Source organism: Salmo salar, chromosome 21, assembly GCF_965601325.2.
Source record: "Salmo salar chromosome 21, fSalSal1, whole genome shotgun sequence".
In the NCBI taxonomy this organism is placed as follows: Eukaryota; Metazoa; Chordata; class Actinopteri; order Salmoniformes; family Salmonidae; genus Salmo; species Salmo salar.
The window spans coordinates 4,883,557-4,905,006 of NC_138311.1; the positions used below are offsets into that span (position 1 = coordinate 4,883,557).

General features: G+C 41.0%; 1 protein-coding gene across 3 annotated transcripts in view; it reads right to left on the minus strand.

Annotated features, from left to right (window-relative positions):
- Positions 1–21,450, minus strand: part of nalcn (sodium leak channel, non-selective) — a 363,467-nt gene that overhangs the window by 48,819 nt on the left and 293,198 nt on the right. For all 3 annotated transcript variants that reach the window (XM_014163790.3, XM_014163789.3, XM_014163792.3), the window contains 3 exons: positions 11,738–11,874; positions 11,007–11,148; positions 10,554–10,627 (listed from right to left, as the gene is read on the minus strand). In XM_014163790.3, the coding sequence (XP_014019265.1) occupies positions 10,554–10,627; positions 11,007–11,148; positions 11,738–11,874 (353 nt within the window). The remainder of the gene's footprint in view (positions 1–10,553; positions 10,628–11,006; positions 11,149–11,737; positions 11,875–21,450) is intronic.

Consider the following 21,450-nt stretch of genomic DNA (forward strand, 5'->3'; position numbering starts at 1 on the left):
TAAAAAAAATTATAATAATTCACTTACTTAGCTAGCTAATGCAGCTAGCTAATTTAGCCTACTCAAACACCCGGCGCAAAAAGAGAGGAATGTTATTTATGTTAGCTAGCTGGCTAAGGCTATCCAACACTGGAACTCATCCAAGTCAAGGTAAGCTATTGGTTTTATTAATTTATTGACGCCTGGGCCCGCCGGTGTAACTGCTAAACTGCTAGCTGTACAATGTACTGCGTGATTCTCTCGGGTTTACTAACGCGTTAAGCCTGGCTTGCAGTCGTCATTCCAATTCATCCCAAAGGTGTTGGATGGGGTTGAGGTCAGGGCTCTGTGCAGGCCAGTCAAGTTCTTCCACACCCATCTCAACAAACAATTTCTGTATGGACCTCACTTTGTGCACAGGGGCATTGTCTTGCTGAAATGGGAAAGGGCCTTCCCCAAACTGTTGCCACCAAGTTGGAAGCACAGGATCGTCTAAAATGTAATTGTATGCTGCAGCATTATGATTTCCCTTCACTGGAGCTAAGGGGCCAAGCCCAAACCATGAAAAACAGCCCCAGACCATTAATCCTTCTCCACCAAACTTTACAGTTGGCACTATGCATTAGGGCAGGTAGCGTTCTCCTGGCATTCACCAAACCCACATTCATCCGTCCGACTGCCAGATTGTGAAGCATGATTCATCACCCCGGAGAACATGTTTCCACTGCTCCAGTGGAAACATGCTTTACACTACTCCAGCCGACAAGAACTGTTCTTGTGCTGGTGTTGCTTCCAGAAGCAGTTTGGAACTCAGTAGTTCGTTTTGTGAGCTTGTCTCGCCTAGCACTTCGTGGCTGAGCCGTTGTTGTTTCTAGACGTTTCCACTTCACAATAACAGCACTTACAGTTGAAGTCGGAAGTTTACATACACCTTAGCCAAATACATTTAAACTCAGTTTTTCACAATTCCTGACATTTAATCCTCGTAAAAATTGCCTGTCTTAGGTCAGTTAGGATCACCACTTTATTTTAAGATTGTGAAATGTCAGAATAATAGTAGAGAGAATGATTTATTTCAGCTTTTATTTCTTTCATCACATTCCCAGTGGGTCAATTGATATTTGAATTGATATTTGGTAGCGTTGTCTTTAAATTGTTTAACTTGGGTCAAACGTTTTGGGTAGCCTTCCACAAGCTTCCCACAATAAGTTGGATGAATTTTGGCCCATTCCTCCTGACAGAGCTGGTGTAACTGAGTCAGGTTTGTAGGCCTCCTTGCTCGCACATGCTTTTTCAGTTATTCTCACAAATGTTCTATAGGATTGAGGTCAGGGCTTTGTGATGGCCACTCCAATACCTTGACTTTGTTGTCCTTAAGCCATTTTGCCACAACTTTGGAAGTATGCTTGGGGTCATTGTCCATTTGGAAGACCCATTTGCAACCAAGATTTAACTTCCTGACTGATGTCTTGAGATGTTGCTTCAATATATCCACATAATTTTCCTACCTCATGATGCCATCAATTTTGTGAAGTGCACCAGTCCCTCCTGCAGCAATTTACCCCCACCACTTGATGCTGCCACCCCCGTGCTTCATGGTTGGTATGGTGTTCTTCGGCTTGCGAGCGCCCCCCTTTTTCCTCCAAACATAACGATGGTCATTATGGCCAACAGTTCTATTTTTGTTTCATCAGACCAGAGAACATTTCTCCAAAAAGTATGATCTTTGTCCCCATGTGCAGTTGCAAACCGTAGTCTGGCTTTTTTATGGCGGTTTTAGAGCAGTGGCTTCTGCCTTTGCTGGGCGGCATTTCAGGTTATGTCGATATAGGACTCGTTTTACTGTGGCTATAGATACTTTTGTACCTGTATCCTCCAGCATCTTCACAAGGTCCTTTGCTGTTGTTCTGGGATAGATTTGCACTTTTCACATCAAAGTACGTTCATCTCTAGGAGACAGAATGCGTCTCTTTCCTGAGCGGTATGACAGCTGCATGGTTCCATGGTGTTTATACTTGCGTACTATTGTTTGTACAGATGAACGTGGTACCTTCAGGCGTTTGGAAATTGCTCCCAAGTGTCATGACGTTGGCCTGTTGGGGGAGGTTTATGACCCCCAGAAATACCTTTCCCCTTTTCTCTCTCTCTACTTTATAGAGTGACTCTGTGAATGCCTTTGTTTAACATAGAGAGTCTGGTAACATCAAAAGGTGGGAAATGTAACCATATTTCGGTAATCCAAACAGTTAAAAATATGCGTTGGTACTTAATGAATATGATGGCAGTTCAGTTGCTGTCTGAGACATTATTACTGATGATAGGACGACATAAACTGTATCCTGGAAAGTCGACACATTCTAGTTGTCAGATTCACATGGAATTGTTGTGCAATTTAAATGTTTAAATATGAAACTATTTGTGAAAAGATTAAATGTCATTTTAGCTTCTTAAAACCTGTTATGGATAGAAGTTCTGCTAGCAGAACTAGGACCCCTAGCCAACAGCCAATGGAATATCAGGGCGCGAAATACAAAACAACAAAAATACCATAATTCAATTTTCTCAAACAATCAACTATTTTACACCATTTTAAAGATAAGACTCTCGTTAATCCAACCACATTGTCCGATTTCAAAAAGGCTTTATGGCGAAAGCAAAACATTAGATTATGTTAGGACATCAACTTGACAAGAAAACCACACAGCCTTTTTCCAAGCAAGGAGAGGCATCACAAAAACCAGAAATACAGCTAAAATGAATCACTAACCTTTGACCATCTTCATCAGATGACACTCCCAGGACTCAAAGTTATACAATACATGCATGTTTTGTTCGATAAAGTTCATATTTATATCCAAAAACCCCATTTTACATTGGCGCGTGATGTTCAGAAAATGTATTGCCTCCCAAAACTTCCGGTGAATGAGCACATCAATTTACAAAAATACTCATCATTAACGTTGATAATCTTTACAACAGTTATTGAAAGAATTATAGATACACCTCTCCTTAATGCAACCGCTGTGTCAGATTACAAAATAGCTTTACGGCGAAAGCACATTTTTCAATATTCTAAGCACAGAGCTCAGCCATCAAATCAAGCTATACAGTTACCCGCCAAGTTCTGGAGTCAACTAAACTCAGAAAAAGTATTATAAATCTTTACTTACCTTTGCTGATCTTCGTCGGAATGCACTCCCAGGACTCCCACTTCCACAAGAAATGTTATTTTTGTTCGAAAAACTCCATATTTATGTCCAAATACCTCCTTTTGTTCGCACGTTCAGATCACTATCCAAAGGCAAAATGCGCGAGCGTGAAACCAGAGACAAAAAGTAAAAATGTTCCATTACCGTTCGTAGAAACATGTCAAACGAGGTTTACAATCAATCCTTAGGGTCTTTTTAACATAAATATTCGATAATATTCCAAGCGGACATTAGCGTATTCAGTACAGAGGAAAAAGAGGGAACAGCGCGCCTGCGTGCCCGCGCAGTAAACAACTCACTCCTCCCAGGCAGTCCACTGATTGACTGGGCTCTTATTCTCTGCCCAGTAACAGTAGAAGCATAAAACAAGGTTCTAAAGACTGTTGACATCTAGTGGAAGCCTTAGGAAGTGCAATATGACCCCACAGACACTGTAGTTTGAATAGGGATTAGAAAGAAAAACTACAACCCTCAGATTTCCCACTTCCTGGTTGGATTTTTCTCAGGTTATTGCCTGCCATATGAGTTCTGTTATACTCACAGACATCATTCAAACAGTTTTAGAAACTTCAGAGTGTTTTCTATCCAGATCTACTAATAATATGCAAATATTTGACTCTGGGCCCGAGTAGCAGGCAGTTTACTCTGGGAACGCTTTTCATCCGAACGTGAAAATAATGCCCCCTATCCCGAACAGGTTTTAATGAAAGAACGGTTTGTCATAGAGTAAACTCTGCTCACTCAGAGGCCCCGCCCAAGTGAACAGACATTGGTTGTAAACTATGAAACACGCCCTTCTCTTCACCCCGATACAGTGAGGGAAAAAAGTATTTGATCCCCTGCTGATTTTGTACGTTTGCCCACTGACAAAGAAATGATCAGTCTATAATTTTATTGGTAGGTTTATTTGAACAGTGAGAGACAGAATAACAACAACAAAAAATCCAGAAAAACACAGGTCAAAAATTTTATCAATTGATTTGCATTTTAATGAGGGAAATAAGTATTTGACCCATATGCAAAACATGACTTAGTACTTGGTGGCAAAACCCTTGTTGGCAATCACAGAGGTCAGACATTTCTTGTAGTTGGCCAGCAGGTTTGCACACATCTCAGGAGGGATTTTGTACCACTCCTCTTTGCAGATCTTCTCCAAGTCATTAATTAACCTGTTAGGGCTAGGGGGCAGTATTTGCACGGCTGGATAAAAAAATGTACCCGATTTAATCTGGTTACTAATCCTACCCAGTAACTAGAATATGCATATACTTATTATATATGGATAGAAAACACTCTAAAGTTTCTAAAACTGTTTGAATGGTGTCTGTGAGTATAACAGAACTCATTTGGCAGGCAAAACCCTGAGACATTTTCTGACAGGAAGTGGATACCTGATGTGTTGTATTGCCTTTAAACCTATCCCATTGAAAAACACAGGGGCTGAGGAATATTTTGGCACTTCCTATTGCTTCCACTAGATGTCACCAGCCTTTACAAAGTGTTTTGAGTCTTCTGGAGGGAGATCTGACCGAACAAGAGCCTTGGAACGATGATGTCCCATTAGACACCTGGCGCGCGAGTTCATGTTGGGTACCCTCGTTCCAATACGTTATAAAAGAGTATGCATTCGTCCACCTTGAATATTATTCATATTCTGGTTAAAAAAGGCCCTAATGATTTATGCTATACAACGTTTGACATGTTTGAACGAACGTAAATATATTTTTTCCCCTCGTTCATGACGAGAAGTCCGGCTGGCTTAGATCATGTGCTAACAAGACGGAGATTTTTGGACATAAATGATGAGCTTTTTTGAACAAAACTACATTCGTTATGGACCTGTGATACCTGGAAGTGACATCTGATGAAGAGAATCAAAGGTAATGGATTATTTACATAGTATTTTCGATTTTAGATCTCCCCAACATGACGTCTAGTCTGTATCGCAACGCCTATTTTTCTGGGCGCAGTGCTCAGATTATTGCAAAGTGTGATTTCCCAGTAAGGTTATTTTTAAATCTGGCAAGTTGATTGCGTTCAAGAGATGTAAATCTATAATTCTTTAAATGACAATATAATATTTTACCAATGTTTTCTAATTTTAATTATTTAATTTGTGACGCTGACTTGACTGCCGGTTATTGGAGGGAAACGATTTCCTCAACATCAATGCCATAGTAAAACGCTGTTTTTGGATATAAATATGAACTTGATAGAACTAAAAATGCATGCATTGTCTAACATAATGTCCTAGGAGTGTCATCTGATGGAGATTGTAAAAGGTTAGTGCATCATTTTAGCTGGTTTTATGGTTTTGGTGACCCTGTCTTTGAATTGACAAAACATTACACACAACTCTTGTAAATGTACTGTCCTAACATACTCTAAATTTATGCTTTCGCCGTAAAACCTTTTTGAAATCGTAAAACGTGGTTAGATTAAGGAGATGTTTATCTTTCAAAGGGTGTAAAATAGTTGTATGTTTGAAAAATTTGAATTTTGACATTTATTTGGATTCAAATTTGCCGCTCTTGAAATGCACCTGCTGTTGATGGAGTGCACCACGGGTGGCACGCTAGCGTCCCACCTAGCCCATAGAGGTTAATTATAGTTAAACGGTTAATCAGTTTAATCGCGTGATAATAATTACAGGGAGTTATTTTGATAAACATGTCTTCAGTTTAATGGTGACCCCAAAAACACGACACCCCTTAGCAGAAAAACACCCCCAAAGCATAATGTTTCCACCTCCATGTTTGACGGTGGGGATGGTGTTCTTGGGGTCATAGGCAGCATTCCTCCTCCTCCAAACACGGCGAGTTGAGTTGATGCCAAAGAGCTCCATTTTGGTCTCATCTGACCACAACACTTTCACCCAGTTGTCCTCTGAATCATTCAGATGTTCATTGGCAAACTTCAGACGGGCATGTATATGTGCTTTCTTGAGCAGGGGGACCTTGCGGGCGCAGCAGGATTTCAGTACTTCACGGTGTAGTGTATTACCAATTGTTTTCTTGGTGACTATGGTCCCAGCTGCCTTGAGATCATTGACAAGATCCTCCCGTGTAGTTCTGGGCTGATTCCTCACCGTTCTCATGATCATTGCAACTACACGAGGTGAGATCTTGCATGGAGCCACAGGCCAATGGAGATTGACAGTTCTTTTGTGTTTCTTCCATTTGCAAATAATCGCACCAACTGCTGTCACCTTCTCACCAAGCTGCTTGGTGATGGTCTTGTAGCCCATTCCAGCCTTGTATAGGTCTACAATCTTGTCCCTGACATCCTTGGAGAGCTCTTTTGTCTTGGCCATGGTGGAGAGTTTGGAATCTGATTGATTGAAGGCTTCTGTGGACAGGTGTCTTTTATACAGGTAACAAGCTGAGATTAGGAGCACTCCCTTTAAGAGTGTGATTAGGAGCACTCCCTTTAAGAGTGTGCTCCTAATCTCAGCTCGTTACCTGTACAAAAGACACCTGGGAGCCAGAAATCTTTTTGATTGAGAGGGGGTCAAATACTTATTTCCTCATTAAAATGCGAATCAATTTATAACATTTTTTACATCCGTTTTTACAGATTTTTTTGTTGTTATTCTGTCTCTCACTGTTCAAATAAACCTACCATTAAAATTATAGACTGATCATTTCTTTGTCAGTGGGCAAACGTACAAAATCAGCAGGGGATCAAATACTTTTTTCCCTCACTGTATAAGCCGAAAATTGACGAAAATCCAACCTTCTATTCCAAGGACAAGAGGACGACGGTCCCCACATTGAAAGGGCTAAGATAATAACCTAACGAACTTAGCATCGAATTTCAATGTGATGATGACGATTGACATGCCGAAAGGATGAATTTCGACTATACCCGCCAGAATATAGCATGAGGTTAAAGTATGGCAGCTGGGTATGAACTTTGAACTCTTATTCACAAAAGAAGTGATACCTCCTAGCCGATTGAGTTAGCCGCAGCAACTGTAAACATGGGCTAGGAGAGGATGGACAAAGGATCCATTCTACCACGCTCCAGTTCACCACTAGACATTCTTCAGAGGACAAGAGATCCATGCTGGACAACCCGGCCTTCTATCTACGACCAACCTACCGAAGCGCAGAGTAAATATTTATTGCATTTTCCTTTTTCAAATGGGCGGTTACTTAGAATGCATAAGATTCTGTTTTTATGATAGCATAGTTTTCCCCTTTGTTCTTCAGTCCTCCTGCGCTTTCATTCAAGCCAACCCCCTCTCTTTGTGTAACCAGCCATCATAATGGTTCTGTCCACCAGGGATGTTTTCCATGTATGACCCATCCTGTGTATATGTAATTCTGTGTGATTGTTTAGGTATTTAGTAAATAAATAATTAAACCACATTTTGTATTGCTGATTCAACTTGTTAGCCAGGGTTCGTGAAGATAACCAAGAATTTACAACTTTCAGATGAGACTGAATAAGGTGACAATTAACAATTGACTGCTTATTCGGAAGATAACAGCTCTATAAACATTCTTTCGGGGTCCCCCGACTTTCTAGTTAATTACATTTACATGATTAGTTTAATCAGGTAATATTAATTACAGAAAAATGATTTTATAGAATAGCATGTCATATCACTTAATCCGGCACAGCCAAAGACACGACACAAGGATGAACCAGACTTGTGGAGGTTTACAATTTTTTTATGAGGTTTTTGCTGATTTCTTTAGATTTTCCCATGATATCAAGCAAAGAGGCACTGAGTTTGAAGGTAGGCCTTGAAATACATCCACAGGTACACCTCCAATTCACTCAAATTATGTCAATTAGCCTATCAGAAGCTTCTAAAGCTATGAAATAATTTTCTGGAATTTTCCAAGCTGTTTAAAGGCACAGTCAACTTAGTGTATGAAAACTTCTGACCCGCTGGAATTGTGATACAGTGAATTATAAGTGAAATAATCTGTCTGTAAATAATTGTTGGAAAAATGACTTGTGTTATGCACAAAGTAGATGACCTAACCGACTTGCCAAAACTATAGTTTGTTAACAAGAAAGTTGTGGAGTGGTTGAAAAATGAGTTTTAATGACTCGTTTAATGACTAAGTGTATGTAAACTTCCGACTTCAACTGTACAGTTTGCCGGGGCAGCTCTAGCAGGGCAAAACTTTTTACGAACTGACTTGTTGGAAAGGTGGCATACTATGACGGTGACACGTTGAAATTCACTGAGCTCTTCATTAAAACCATTCTACTGCCAATGTTTGTCTATGGAGATTTCATGGCTGTGTGTTCGATTTTATACACCTGTCAGCAACAGGTGTGGCTGAAATAGCTGAATCCACTAATTTGAAGGGGTGTCCACATACTTGTTTTATATATAGTGTATGTTGACTATGACATTAGCAAATTTGGTGACAACGATGTAGGCTGTGTATAGCGGTTAGCTGTTTCACAGACCACTGCACTGATGTTCACAAGCAAAGGGAAAAGGTTAGAGGAGGAGGACAGCACGTAGATGCGAGAAGGAATTATACAATGAGCAAAGTGATGATGTTGTTTGTATGTGGCTGCTATGAAAGTGAACTGTGTGTGCAGGTGATCAGGGGTGTATTCATTCAGTTGATTCTGTTGAAAACCGTTTCTTAAACGGAAGTAAATGAAACAAAACGGGGACAGACCTACCTGAATTGTCCAATAGAAACTCTTGTTTTGGAATATGAATGAAAGTCATCCAATTTGCTGTAATAGAAATAAGGCAATGCTCATAGTGATGAACAAAACCGGAAATTGCTTCTCTGAAACCTACTCTGTCTCTGTCTTGCCCGCCAACCCTATTTACCGTTATACTGTATTTATCACTTCACAGTGTCATTACGAGGGTTTTGGACAATTTTTTTTACTTTTCTTTGTTTTTGAAATCTGATCCCTGAGACGACTAATAAAATAAATTATGGATAGTCATTTTCAGCTATCTACAGTGTCTGGCAAATGTATTCAGACCCATTGGATTTCTTCACATTTTATTGTGCTACAAAGTGGGATAAAAATGTATTTTATTGTCCTTTATTGTCAACAATCTACGCAAAATACTCTGTAATGTCAAAGAAAAATCTATTTTGTTTTTTAAAAATGGATACATTTTTTATAAATAAAATATAGTCATTGCATAAGTATTCAGCTCACTTAGAAACACCTTTGGCAGCAATTACAGCTGTGAGTCTTCTTTGGTAAGTATCTAATATGCTAACCACAACGCTCACGTCGCGTGCGTGAGTGTTGCAAAATAAATGTACACATACATGTTATTCAATCATTGCACCCACACTGCTCGCGCGCGTCAACGAGCGTCTGTATTTGGCTGTTATTGTTGAAAACACTATTTCAGATGTAGCATGGTTGGCTGCTTAGCTAGCATTGCTAATGTAAGCACCAAAGATACAGGCTTCAATCACGAGAGACTAGGATTCCATAGAGATTTGCCATTACATTTCATAATAAATGTTGTGTTCTAACAAGCATACATGTTGTTTGGACTGTTTTTTAAGACAGTTGCTAAGATGAAACTCGGTTGTTATAATGGGAATTGCCAAGAGTGTGCAAAACTGTCATCAAGGCAAAGGGTGTCTACTTTGAAGAATCTCAAATATAATTTTTTGGGGTTACTACATGATTCCATATGTGTTATTTCATAGTTTATATGTCTTCACCATTATTCTATAATGTAGAAAATAGTAAAAATAAAGAAAAACTCTGGAATGAGTAGGTGTGTCCAAACTTTTTACTGGTGCTGTATACTAACAGCACAATAACTGGTATTAAGTGTTGGAATTGTCCTTTAATGTACATTCATAACGCATCTATTTCATTAGTGACAATTCCTGGAAATCATACAACTTTTCTAAAAGTAAACCATTGAGGTTGAGAGGGCATGGTGCAGCACTTCTGTAAATGGACATATAAAAATGTATTTAAGGTATATTCTGCCGTTTTAATTTGTAAATTTATGTTTTTAATTTGTTCTTATTCTTTTCTTTCAGAAGCATATATATTTAATGGATCAAGGCTTCAATTAACAAAGGGCATTAAAGACCAGCATTAACAGTCTCCAAAATTATACCAAGGAAGAGAAAAAAATCACAACAGTCCACCCTCTGCAAAATGATGGACGTTGTTGGCACAGGGGCACTGAGTGTCCTTGGATATAGCAAGGTGATTCTTGACGCTTCCAAACTATACAGTATGCACTCAAGACTTGGAACTGGATGTTAGGAAAATAAAAACATATATTTGGTATGACCTAACTGCCATAGTAGATCTGATGTTTCTGTCACCTAAACAGAATGACTTGTGGTGGCGGTGGTGTGGATATGAATCAATCATTCTTACCGGAGGATTTTATTGATAGTAGTTTCCTTCTCCAGGAGGTTGCGAGCTCTGATACTGAATATTGACCTGCGGAGCTTTGTAGAACAGATGTTACAGACTAATTATTTGAGAAATTATGAAAGTGTTATCAAATACAAACACATTTCAACTAGCAGCAAGCAAACATCCCCATATTGTATTGATCGCCCTCTAACCGTCAGATAAAATGTTGTGTTATCACTATGGTAAACATCTGTTTTTTTTGTGTGTATGTATGAGAGGCAGAAAGATTGTGTGTACCTTCTGGCTTAAGGTCAATGTACTTGTTGTGAAGCGTGGTAGGGTGTGTGAGAGAGAGACAGTGTGTGTACCTTCTGGCTTCTGGTTGATGTTTTAGTTGTGGATTGTTGGAGTGTGTGTTTGTGTGCATGTGCGCATGTGTGTGTTTGTGTGCATGTGCGCATGTGTCTATACCTTCTGGTCCATGCATTTGTTGTCTTCTATGGCGGATCGCTTGGAATGGTCACAGGAAGAGGAGGATGCGGAAGGAAGGCGGCGGAACAGACAGCTGGTGTCCTGCTGCTGCCGATCGATGAACTGCTTCATGAAACTCTCCCTGTCACACACACACACACACAGAAACACATTCAGACTGACTGATTATTGTGACAAAGTGATGGGCTGGAGAGAGAGGGAGGTCTGTGAGAGGGTAGGGCCCAGCTGTGCACTAATCAGCTTCTTAAACATGAAATGTATTACTGTATCATCGTATTGCATCATCCTAAAAGGGTTACAGTTCAGTATTCCAACCTGTAGAAACAAGGCTTCTACTATGAGGAAATGCCCTAATTATAGTCCTATCCAGGGTGGCTGCTAGCTGCTATTATTGTGGATTGAAAACCTACCAAGAGGTTTTTTGGTGATACAGTATTTCAGAGAAACTGCAGACACAAAATTGGAAGTGTTGGGGGCTATCTTAAACCAACTTGCCCTTTTCTGAGGGAGAGTGACATGACAAACGAGAAGGATTGCATTATTGACAAGGAACATGCAAGTAAGCATTTCATTGGACGATGTGTATCCCATACATACAACTAATAAAACTTGAAACTTTTCTTAAACTATAAAGAATGTGTTGACCTGAACCCAGGTCAGAGAAGTTCTGTCCTTTCTTGTGTCCCCCTGATGTATCCCAGTTAGGGTACCTGATTCTGGGCACAGTGAAATCAGAAGGCAGCTTGGAGATCTTGACCATCTGGGGCCGATTAGGAAACTTCTCAAAGATCCTTAGACGTAGGGGCAGCTTCTCTTTGGTATCTGCGTTCGCCTCACTTTGCTTCAGCTACAGAAAGAGAGAGAATGGAAATAAGATTTAGGGACGGAGAGGGGAAATAAGTAGACTTGGCATAGGGATAGAGAGAAGGAAAGTGGTCTGCAAAGAGGGAGAGAGTAGACTCAGCTATAGAGAGAGACTGACATCTCATTTAGCTCAGGAGAGAGGGATACAGCACACTTCAATTTGTCATTGAGAGACAGAGAAATATACTTCACTCGGAGAGAAGGATGGAGTGAGAGAAGGAAAGAGTGGATTTAGCTGCGGAGAAAAATAGTAGACTCACAGCTACAGAGAGAGACTGACATCTCATTTAGCTCAGGAGAGAGGGATAGTGACTTTGCAGTAAAAGGAGAGAGGGATACAGTAGACTTCAATTTGCCATAGAGAGACAGAGAAATACACTTCACTCGGTGAGAAGGATTTACATGTTCTTATAGCTATTGTTGGTTTAGAGAAATGGTATGGTAGTTTCCACAACAGTTGAGAAATACAATGATCCATGGCTAAGACAAAGGTGAGGGATGGGAACATAAATGTCTGGCTCTAGAGAGTGCTTTTAATTCAGGACTTAATCTGTGTTGGAAAACCAGCCTACTGTGTAAGTGTTACTAAAACGTTTGGTTCTCACAGACAGACCAGTGTTCTAGTAGGCTTTTCCTAACAGCTGGTTCCTGACTTGTCTCCTATAACGACAGGTCCCATATCTGGTCTTAGGTGACAATGCACCATATATCTTCCATTCCCATGTCCCATTCAAGCCTTTTCAGGTAACTGATTTTAGATTATATAAAACAATATCAAATGTATTTCCAATCCCTATATTGTATTTTACACTAAGTCTGTATTTTATACTTCTACAATAATGCATCAACTCACATCATGTTTGGCAACTAGTAAGTGCCATTAATACAATATAGTGAGAATTTACATACTTTCACATGACTTTCATTAACTTGTATTAGCATATTATGGTCAAGATCACCGGTTGAAAAAGGAAAGATAAAATGTAGGTAAAGAATGGATGTATCAAATGGATGGGTGGGACTTCTGGAGACTGATTAAGTTCCCCCAGACACTGATATAAGGGCAATTTTGTATAAGGTTCTGATTGGGGGAGGGTAAACTGATCCTAGATCTGTGGTTTGGGGCAACTTCAAGAGTGGAATTTATCTGTGGTGTCAGGGTGCAGTTGTACAGTTCTGCCTGTAGATGGCAGCCACACTCTTGCAGTCACACACACACACTCTTGCAGTCCCCACACACACACACACACACACACACACACACACACACACACACACACACACACACACACACACACACACACACACACACACACACACACACACACACACACACACACACACAATACTTCTATAGCTTGGTGGTGTTCAACTTTGATGAAGTGGGTTTTGGAGGGTTTTGGTTTGGGGCTGAGAGCGCACGCACGCACCCCACACACACACACACACACACACACACACACACTCCTACAAACCAATCTGTGAAAACCTACTTACGTTTGAAAAAAGAAGAATGAAGGAAGCAATGAAAAGGAAAAAGAAAAACAGATTATATTGGAATGGCTTATGCAAGAAGCCAAATTGAACAAAATATGTATGCACACACAAGCCTGCACAAGGAAGTACAGACCAGCCAAATAAAAAAAACATTACAAATGAATGGGGGAAATTATATCAATAGAATTTAATCTAATTCCATGAGAGAGAAGCTGATAAAAATTCCATGAGTGGTATTCTTCTGTCTGGGAGACTGGAGGTCAAGCAAGTTTGGTTGGACGGTGAATGAGCGCTTATCATTCTGGGCATAAAAACAGCATCCACCACTGTCTCATTTGTGCGTGCGTGTGTGTGTGTGTGTGTGTATCTGTTTGTCTCTGCCTGTCTGTCTCTCTCCGTTTGTCTGTCTATCAACAGAAAGAGCCCCAGGTATAAAAATAGATGTAAATGCAATGGAAATCTGTCTATCCACTCCTTCTGCCTGATTTTAACTTGGTACTGTAAAATGTCTGTTTTGTTTTAGCCCTGCGGTTACTGCAGAATTTGTGTTTAACACACTGTGAGAAAAAAACACACACACACACACACACACACACACACACACACACACACACACACACACACACACACACACACACACACACACACACACACACACACACACACACACACACACACACACACACACACACACACACACAAATATTTAATTCACAATAAGACTACCAGAAGGTAAAGAGAGATAAAGACAGACAGAGGAAGTATTCCGATCCTCACGTTCATTGGTTTGGTGAAACTACCTGGTTTTGCATGGATCTAAGATAGGTTCTCTTAGTCGGATGGAAGCCTATGGGGATGGGAGTATAGAATTACATATTAAAATGAATTAGGATCTCTGTGGCTAGCAGTGTTTGAGCTAAAAGGGAATACCATTGATCCCTTATCAATACCTTGTCAAGAAAACAGGGGTGGCTCCATACCTTCTCACTGTGCTACATACAGCCTGTACTGTTCTGTAGTGCACCTTTTGTAGAGTTTGCTCTAGTGAGGAGTGAAAATGGAATATGTTATTGGCAAAAGGCCAGAACCAATGGCACCAACGACACAGACAATCACACACACAGTTGAGACAATTCATTGGTTGATTGATTGACCTATTACTTGTGTAAATTCTGCCATATGTCACAAATTCAACGTTCCAAGAATGCTAAATTCTGTGACATGAGAACATACACTGCATGACCAAAAGTATGTGCACACCTGCTCATCGGAACATCTCATTCCAAAATCATGGGTATTAATATGGAGTTGGTCCCCCCTTTGCTGCTATAACAGCCTCCACTCTTCTGGGAAGGCTTTCCACTAGATGTTGGAACATTGCTGCGGGGACTTGCTTCCATTCAGCCACAAGAGCATTCGTGAGGTTGGGCACTTATGTTGGGGGATTAGGCCTGGCTTGCAGACGGCGTTCCAATACATCCAAAAGGTGTTCGTTGGGGTTGAGGTCAGGGCTCTGTGCAGACCAGTCAAGTTCTTCCACACCGATCTCGACCAACCATTTCTGTATGGATCTCGTTTTGTGCACGGGGTCATTGTCATGCTGAAACTTGTTGGAAAGGCATCATCTTATGACAATGCCATGTTGAAGTCACTGAGCTCTTCAATAAGGCTATTCTACTGTCAATGTTTCACTATGGAGATTGCATGGCTGTGTGCTCAATTTTATACACCTGTCAGCAACGAGTGTGGCTGAAATAGCCAAATCCACTAATTTGAAGGGATGTCCACATACTTGTGTATATATAGTGTAATTCAACCTCAAAGCACTCAAGGGTTGTTCAACAAACTTCTAAAAGTAGTCGAGTTTACTAAGAGAAACTTACAGAAATGCTGCAGTATTCTGTAACAGTTCAGTACATTTTTGTGCATACACACAGACACACACACAAGCATGCACACACATACACAAGCGAATGTGCACCAGAACATACACACAGTGTATTGTTTCAAAATGGGGTTAGTTTGGAGCTCCCTGGTCCCGCAGACTTAATCAATGAGCCAAGTTCAGCGGGACGTATAGAACATTTATGGCTCGACACCCCTCTCTGCTCTAGCTTCCCATTACTGATACAGGAACTATTTCTCTAACTTTATTCCTCTCTATATCCCCATCCCTCACTCTCTGCATAATCTCTCTATTCAATTTAAGGGCTTTATTGGCATGGGAAACATTTGTTAACATTGCCAAAGCAAGGGAAATAGTTAATAAACAAAAGGTAAATAAACAAAAATGAACATTACACAAAAGTAATGTTCCCAAAAGTTCCAAAAGAATAAAGTTATTACAAATGTAATATTATGTGCAAATAGTTAAAGTACAAAGGGGAAAATAAATAAACATAAATATGGGTTGTATTTACGATGGTGTTTGTTCTTCACTGATTGCCCTTTTCTTGTGGCAACAGGTCACAAATCTTGCTGCTCTGATGGCACACTGGTATTTCCTCAATAGATATGAAGGTTTATCAAAATTGGGTTTATTTTCAAATTCTCTGTGTAAAATGAGGGAAATATGTGTCTCTAATATGGTCATACATTTGGCAGAAGGTTAGGAAGTGCAGCTCAGTTTCCACCTCATAGCCTGTCTTCTCCATTCTGCCTATGGCGGCCTTTATCAACAGCAAGGTTATGCACACTGAACCTAGTCAAAGCTTTCTTTAAGTTTGGGGCAGTCACAGTGGTCAGGTATTCTACCATTATGTACTCTCTGTTTAGGGCCAAATAGCATTCTAGTTTGCTCAGTTGTTTTGTTAATTATACTGCTCAAAAAAATAAAGGGAACACTTAAACAACACATCCTAGATCTGAATGAAATAAATAATCTTATTAAATACTTTTTTCTTTACATAGGTGAATGTGCTGACAACAAAATCACACAAAAATAATCAATGGAAATCCAATTTATCAACCCATGGAGGTCTGGATTTGGAGTCACACTCAAAATTAAAGTGGAAAACCACACTACAGGCTGATCCAACTTTGATGTAATGTCCTTAAAACAAGTCAAAATGAGGCTCAGTAGTGTGAGGCCTCCACGTGCCTGTATGACCTCCCTACAACGCCTGGGCATGCTCCTGATGAGGTGGCGGATGGTCTCCTGAGGGATCTCCTCCCAGACCTGGACTAAAGCATCCGCCAACTCCTGGACAGTCTGTGGTGCAACGTGGCGTTGGTGGATGGAGTGAGACATGATGTCCCAGATGTGCTCAATTGGATTCCGGTCTGGGGAACGGGCAGGCCAGTCCATAGCATCAATGCCTTCCTCTTGCAGGAACTGCTGACACACTCCAGCCACATGAGGTATAGCATTGTCTTGCATTAGGAGGAACCCAGGGCAAACCGCACCAACATATGGTCTCACAAGGGGTCTGAGGATCTCATCTAGGTACCTAATGGCAGTCAGGCTACCTCTGGCGAGCACACGGAGGGCTGTGTGGCCCCCCAAAGAAATGCCACCCCAAACCATGACTGACCCACCGCCAAACCGTTCATGCTGGAGGATGTTGCAGGCAGCAGAACGTTCTCCACGGCGTCTCCAGACTCTGTCACGTCTGTCACGTGCTCAGTGTGAACCTGCTTTCATCTGTGAAGAGCACAGGGCGCCAGTGGCGAATTTGCCAATCTTGGTGTTCTCTGGCAAATGCCAAACGTCCTGCACGGTGTTGGGCTGTAAGCACAACCCCCACCTGTGGACGTCAGGCCCTCATACCACCCTCATGGAGTCTGTTTCTGACCGTTTGAGCAGACACATGCACATTTGTGGCCTGCTGGAGGTCATTTTGTAGGGCTCTGGCAGTGCTTCTCCTGCTCCTCCTTGCACAAAGGCGGAGGTAGCGGTCCTGCTGCTGGGTTGTTGCCCTCCTACGGCCTTCTCCACGTCTCCTGACGTACTGGCCTGTCTCCTGGTAGCGCCTCCATGCTCTGGACACTACGCTGACAGACACAACAAACCTTCTTGCCACAGCTCGCATTGATGTGCCATCCTGGATGAGCTGCACTACCTGAGCCACTTGTGTGGGTTGTAGACTCCGTCTCATGCTACCACTAGAGTGAAAGCACCGCCAGCATTCAAAAGTGACCAAAACATCAGCCAGGAAGCATAGGAACTGAGAAGTTGTCTGTGGTCCCCACCTGCAGAACCACTCCTTTATTGGGGGTGTCTTGCTAATTGCCTATAATTTCCACCTGTTGTCTATTCCATTTGCACAACAGCAAGTAAAATGTATTGTCAATCAGTGTTGCTTCCTAAGTGGACAGTTTGATTTCACAGAAGTGTGATTGACTTGGAGTTACATTGTGTTGTTTAACCTGTTGGGGCTAGGGGGCAGCATTTGCACGTCTGGATAAAAAAAATGTACCCGATTTAATCTGGTTACTAATCCTACCCAGTAACTAGAATATGCATATACTTATTATATATGGATAGAAAACACTCTAAAGTTTCTAAAACTGTTTGAATGGTGTCTGTGAGTATAACAGAACTCATTTGGTAGGCAAAACCCTGAGACATTTTCTGACAGGAAGTGGATACCTGATGTGTTGTATTGACTTTAAACCTATCCCATTGAAAAACACAGGGGCTGAGGAATATTTTGGCACTTCCTATTGCTTCCACTAGATGTCACCAGCCTTTACAAAGTGTTTTGAGTCTTCTGGAGGGAGATCTGACCGAACAAGAGCCATGGAACGATGATGTCCCATTAGACACCTGGCGCGCGAGTTCATGTTGGGTACCCTCGTTCCAATACGTTATAAAAGAGTATGCATTCGTCCACCTTGAATATTATTCATGTTCTGGTTAAAAAAGGCCCTAATGATTTATGCTATACAACGTTTGACATGTTTGAACGAACGGAAATATATTTTTTCCCCTCGTTCATGACGAGAAGTCCGGCTGGCTTACATCATGTGCTAACGAGACAGAGATTTTTGGACATAAATGATGAGCTTTTTTGAACAAAACTACATTCGTTATGGACCTGTGATACCTGGAAGTGACATCTGATGAAGAGAATCAAAGGTAATGGATTATTTACATAGTATTTTCGATTTTAGATCTCCCCAACATGACGTCTAGTCTGTATCGCAACGCGTATTTTTCTGGGCGCAGTGCTCAGATTATTGCAAAGTGTGATTTCCCAGTAAGGTTATTTTTAAATCTGGCAAGTTGATTGCGTTCAAGAGATGTAAATCTATAATTCTTTAAATGACAATATAATATTTTACCAATGTTTTCTAATTTTAATTATTTAATTAGTGACGCTGACTTGACTGCCGGTTATTGGAGGGAAACGATTTCCTCAACATCAATGCCATAGTAAAACGCTGTTTTTGGATATAAATATGAACTTGATAGAACTAAAAATGCATGCATTGTCTAACATAATGTCCTAGGAGTGTCATCTGATGGAGATTGTAAAAGGTTAGTGCATCATTTTAGCTGGTTTTATGGTTTTGGTGACCCTGTCTTTGACTTGACAAAACATTACACACAACTCTTGTAAATGTACTGTCCTAACATACTCTAAATTTATGCTTTCGCCGTAAAACCTTTTTGAAATCGTAAAACGTGGTTAGATTAAGGAGATGTTTATCTTTCAAATGGTGTAAAATAGTTGTATTTTTGAAAAATTTGAATTTTGACATTTATTTGGATTCAAATTTGCCGCTCTTGAAATGCACCTGCTGTTGATGGAGTGCACCACGGGTGGCACGCTAGCGTCCCACCTAGCCCCAAGAGGTTAAGTGTTCCCTTTATTTTTTTGAGCAGTGTATTTCCAATGTACCAAGTAATTCTCTTTTTGTTTTCTCATGATTTGGTTTGGTCTAATTGTGTTGCTATCCTGGGGTTCTGTGTGGTCTGTTTGTGAACAGAGCACCAGGACCAGCTTGCTTAGGGGACTCTTCTCCAGGTTCATCTCTCTGTAGGTGATGGCTTTGTTACGGAAGGTTTGGGAATCGCTTCCTTTTAGGTGGTTGTAGAATGTAACGGCTCTTTTCTGGATTTTGATAATTAGCGGGTATCGGCCTAATTCTGCTCTGCATGAATTATTTGATGTTTACGTTGTACACTGAGGATATTTCTTTGCAGAATTCTGTATGCAGTCTCAATTTAATGTTTGTCCCATTTTGTGAATTTTTGGTTGGTGAACGGACCCCAGACATAACAACCATAAAGGGCAATGAGTTCTATAACCGATTAAAGTATTTTTAGCCAGATCCTACTGTAATTGGGTTGTCAAATGTTATGTTCCTCTTGATGGCATAGAAGGACATTCTGCCTTGTCTCTCAGCTTGTTCACAGCTTTGTGGAAGTTACCGGTGGCTCTGATGTTTAAGGCCGAGGTATGTATAGCTTTTTGTGTGCTCTAGAGCAACGGTGTCTAGATGGAATTTCTATTTGTGGTCCTGGCAACTGGAACTTTTTTGGAACACCATCATTTTTGTATTACTGACATTTACTGTCAGGGCCCAGGTCTGACAGAATCTGTGCAGAAGATCTATGTGCTACTGTAGGCCCTCCGTGGTTGGGGACAGAAGCACCAGATCATCAGCAAACAGTAGACATTTGACTTCAGATTCTAGTAGGGTGAGGCCGGGTGCTGCAGACTGTTCTAGTGCCCCGGCCAATTTGTTGATATATATGTTGAAGAAGGTGGGGCTTAAGCTGCATCCCTGTCTCACCCCACGGCCCTGCGGAAAGAAATGTGTGCGTTTTTTGCCAATTTTGTGTACATGGATTTTATAATGTTGTATGTTTTCCCCCCAACACCACTTTCCATCAATTTGACTAGCAGACCCTCATGCCAAATTGAGTTGAGATACTCTGCCTTTGTTTTGGTTTGTTTGTCAATTAGGGTGTACAGGGTGAATACATGGTCTGTCGTACGGTAATCTGGTAAAAAGTCCATTTGTTTTCAGTGAGGAAATGTACGAGTCTGCTGTTAATGACAATGCAGAGGATTTTCCCAAGGTTGACACATATCTCACGGTAGTTATTGGGGTCAAATTTGTCAAAATGTTTGTGGATTGGGAGGGGGGGGGGGGGGATCAGTCATTGGTTCAAAATATTGGGGAAGACGCCAGGCCCAAGGATGATGTTAAAGAGTTTACGTATAGCCACTCTCTCTCTCTCTCTCTCTCTCGCTGTCTCACTCTCATTTCTGACCACCCCCTAAACTATGCCTAACTTTTATAGAGAGAGAGAGGTCCAACATGCAGGCACTTCATTTCACCTCGAGACAACACAATTACAGTTATTATATCATTGAGAGAGTTTTATGAGTTATCCAACTTGAGTACAGTGTTTTCTGTATACAGCGAAATGGACTGACAATATAGGGTCTTTTCTTCTTGGAGGACCACTTACATTACAACTAGCTCTTGGAAACGGACTAAATTAGTGTCAGCCCATAGACCTGGCAATCACTAGTCTAGGAATGGCCTGTAAGTAAGATGGCAAAATGGGGAAAGCAATGTACAGTGTCATACCATCTTGTTCCAAATCCAGATAACATAGATTGTATCGTTGGCTTGGGTATCAATACTGTAATGTATTTTAGTGCTGTCAGAGGTTTGAATCACACATATAGGTAAACAGAGGTTCACATGTACATAGAGGTTTGAGCAAACGGTAAATCACAATCTGCTAATGTAATGGACCTTCTGCTTGATCAATACCTGTGATCGATAACACACAAAATGTCCTGACCGACTACTTTCACGGGCTCAGGTGGAAAGCACAGACACCAGCACAATCCACTACATATCGACTGCTGGCTTTACATGATCTCAACCTATGGAGTAATCCAACATGGGAAAATAAGGGGGGAACCTCACAAGTCCTCAATTGGCAGCTTCATTAAATCGTACCCACAAAACACCAGTCTCAACGTCTCAACGTCAACAGTGAAGAGACGACTCGGGGATGCTGGCCTTCTAGGAAGAGTTACAAAGAAAAAGCCATATCTCAGACTGGCCAATAAAAAGAAAAGATTAAGAT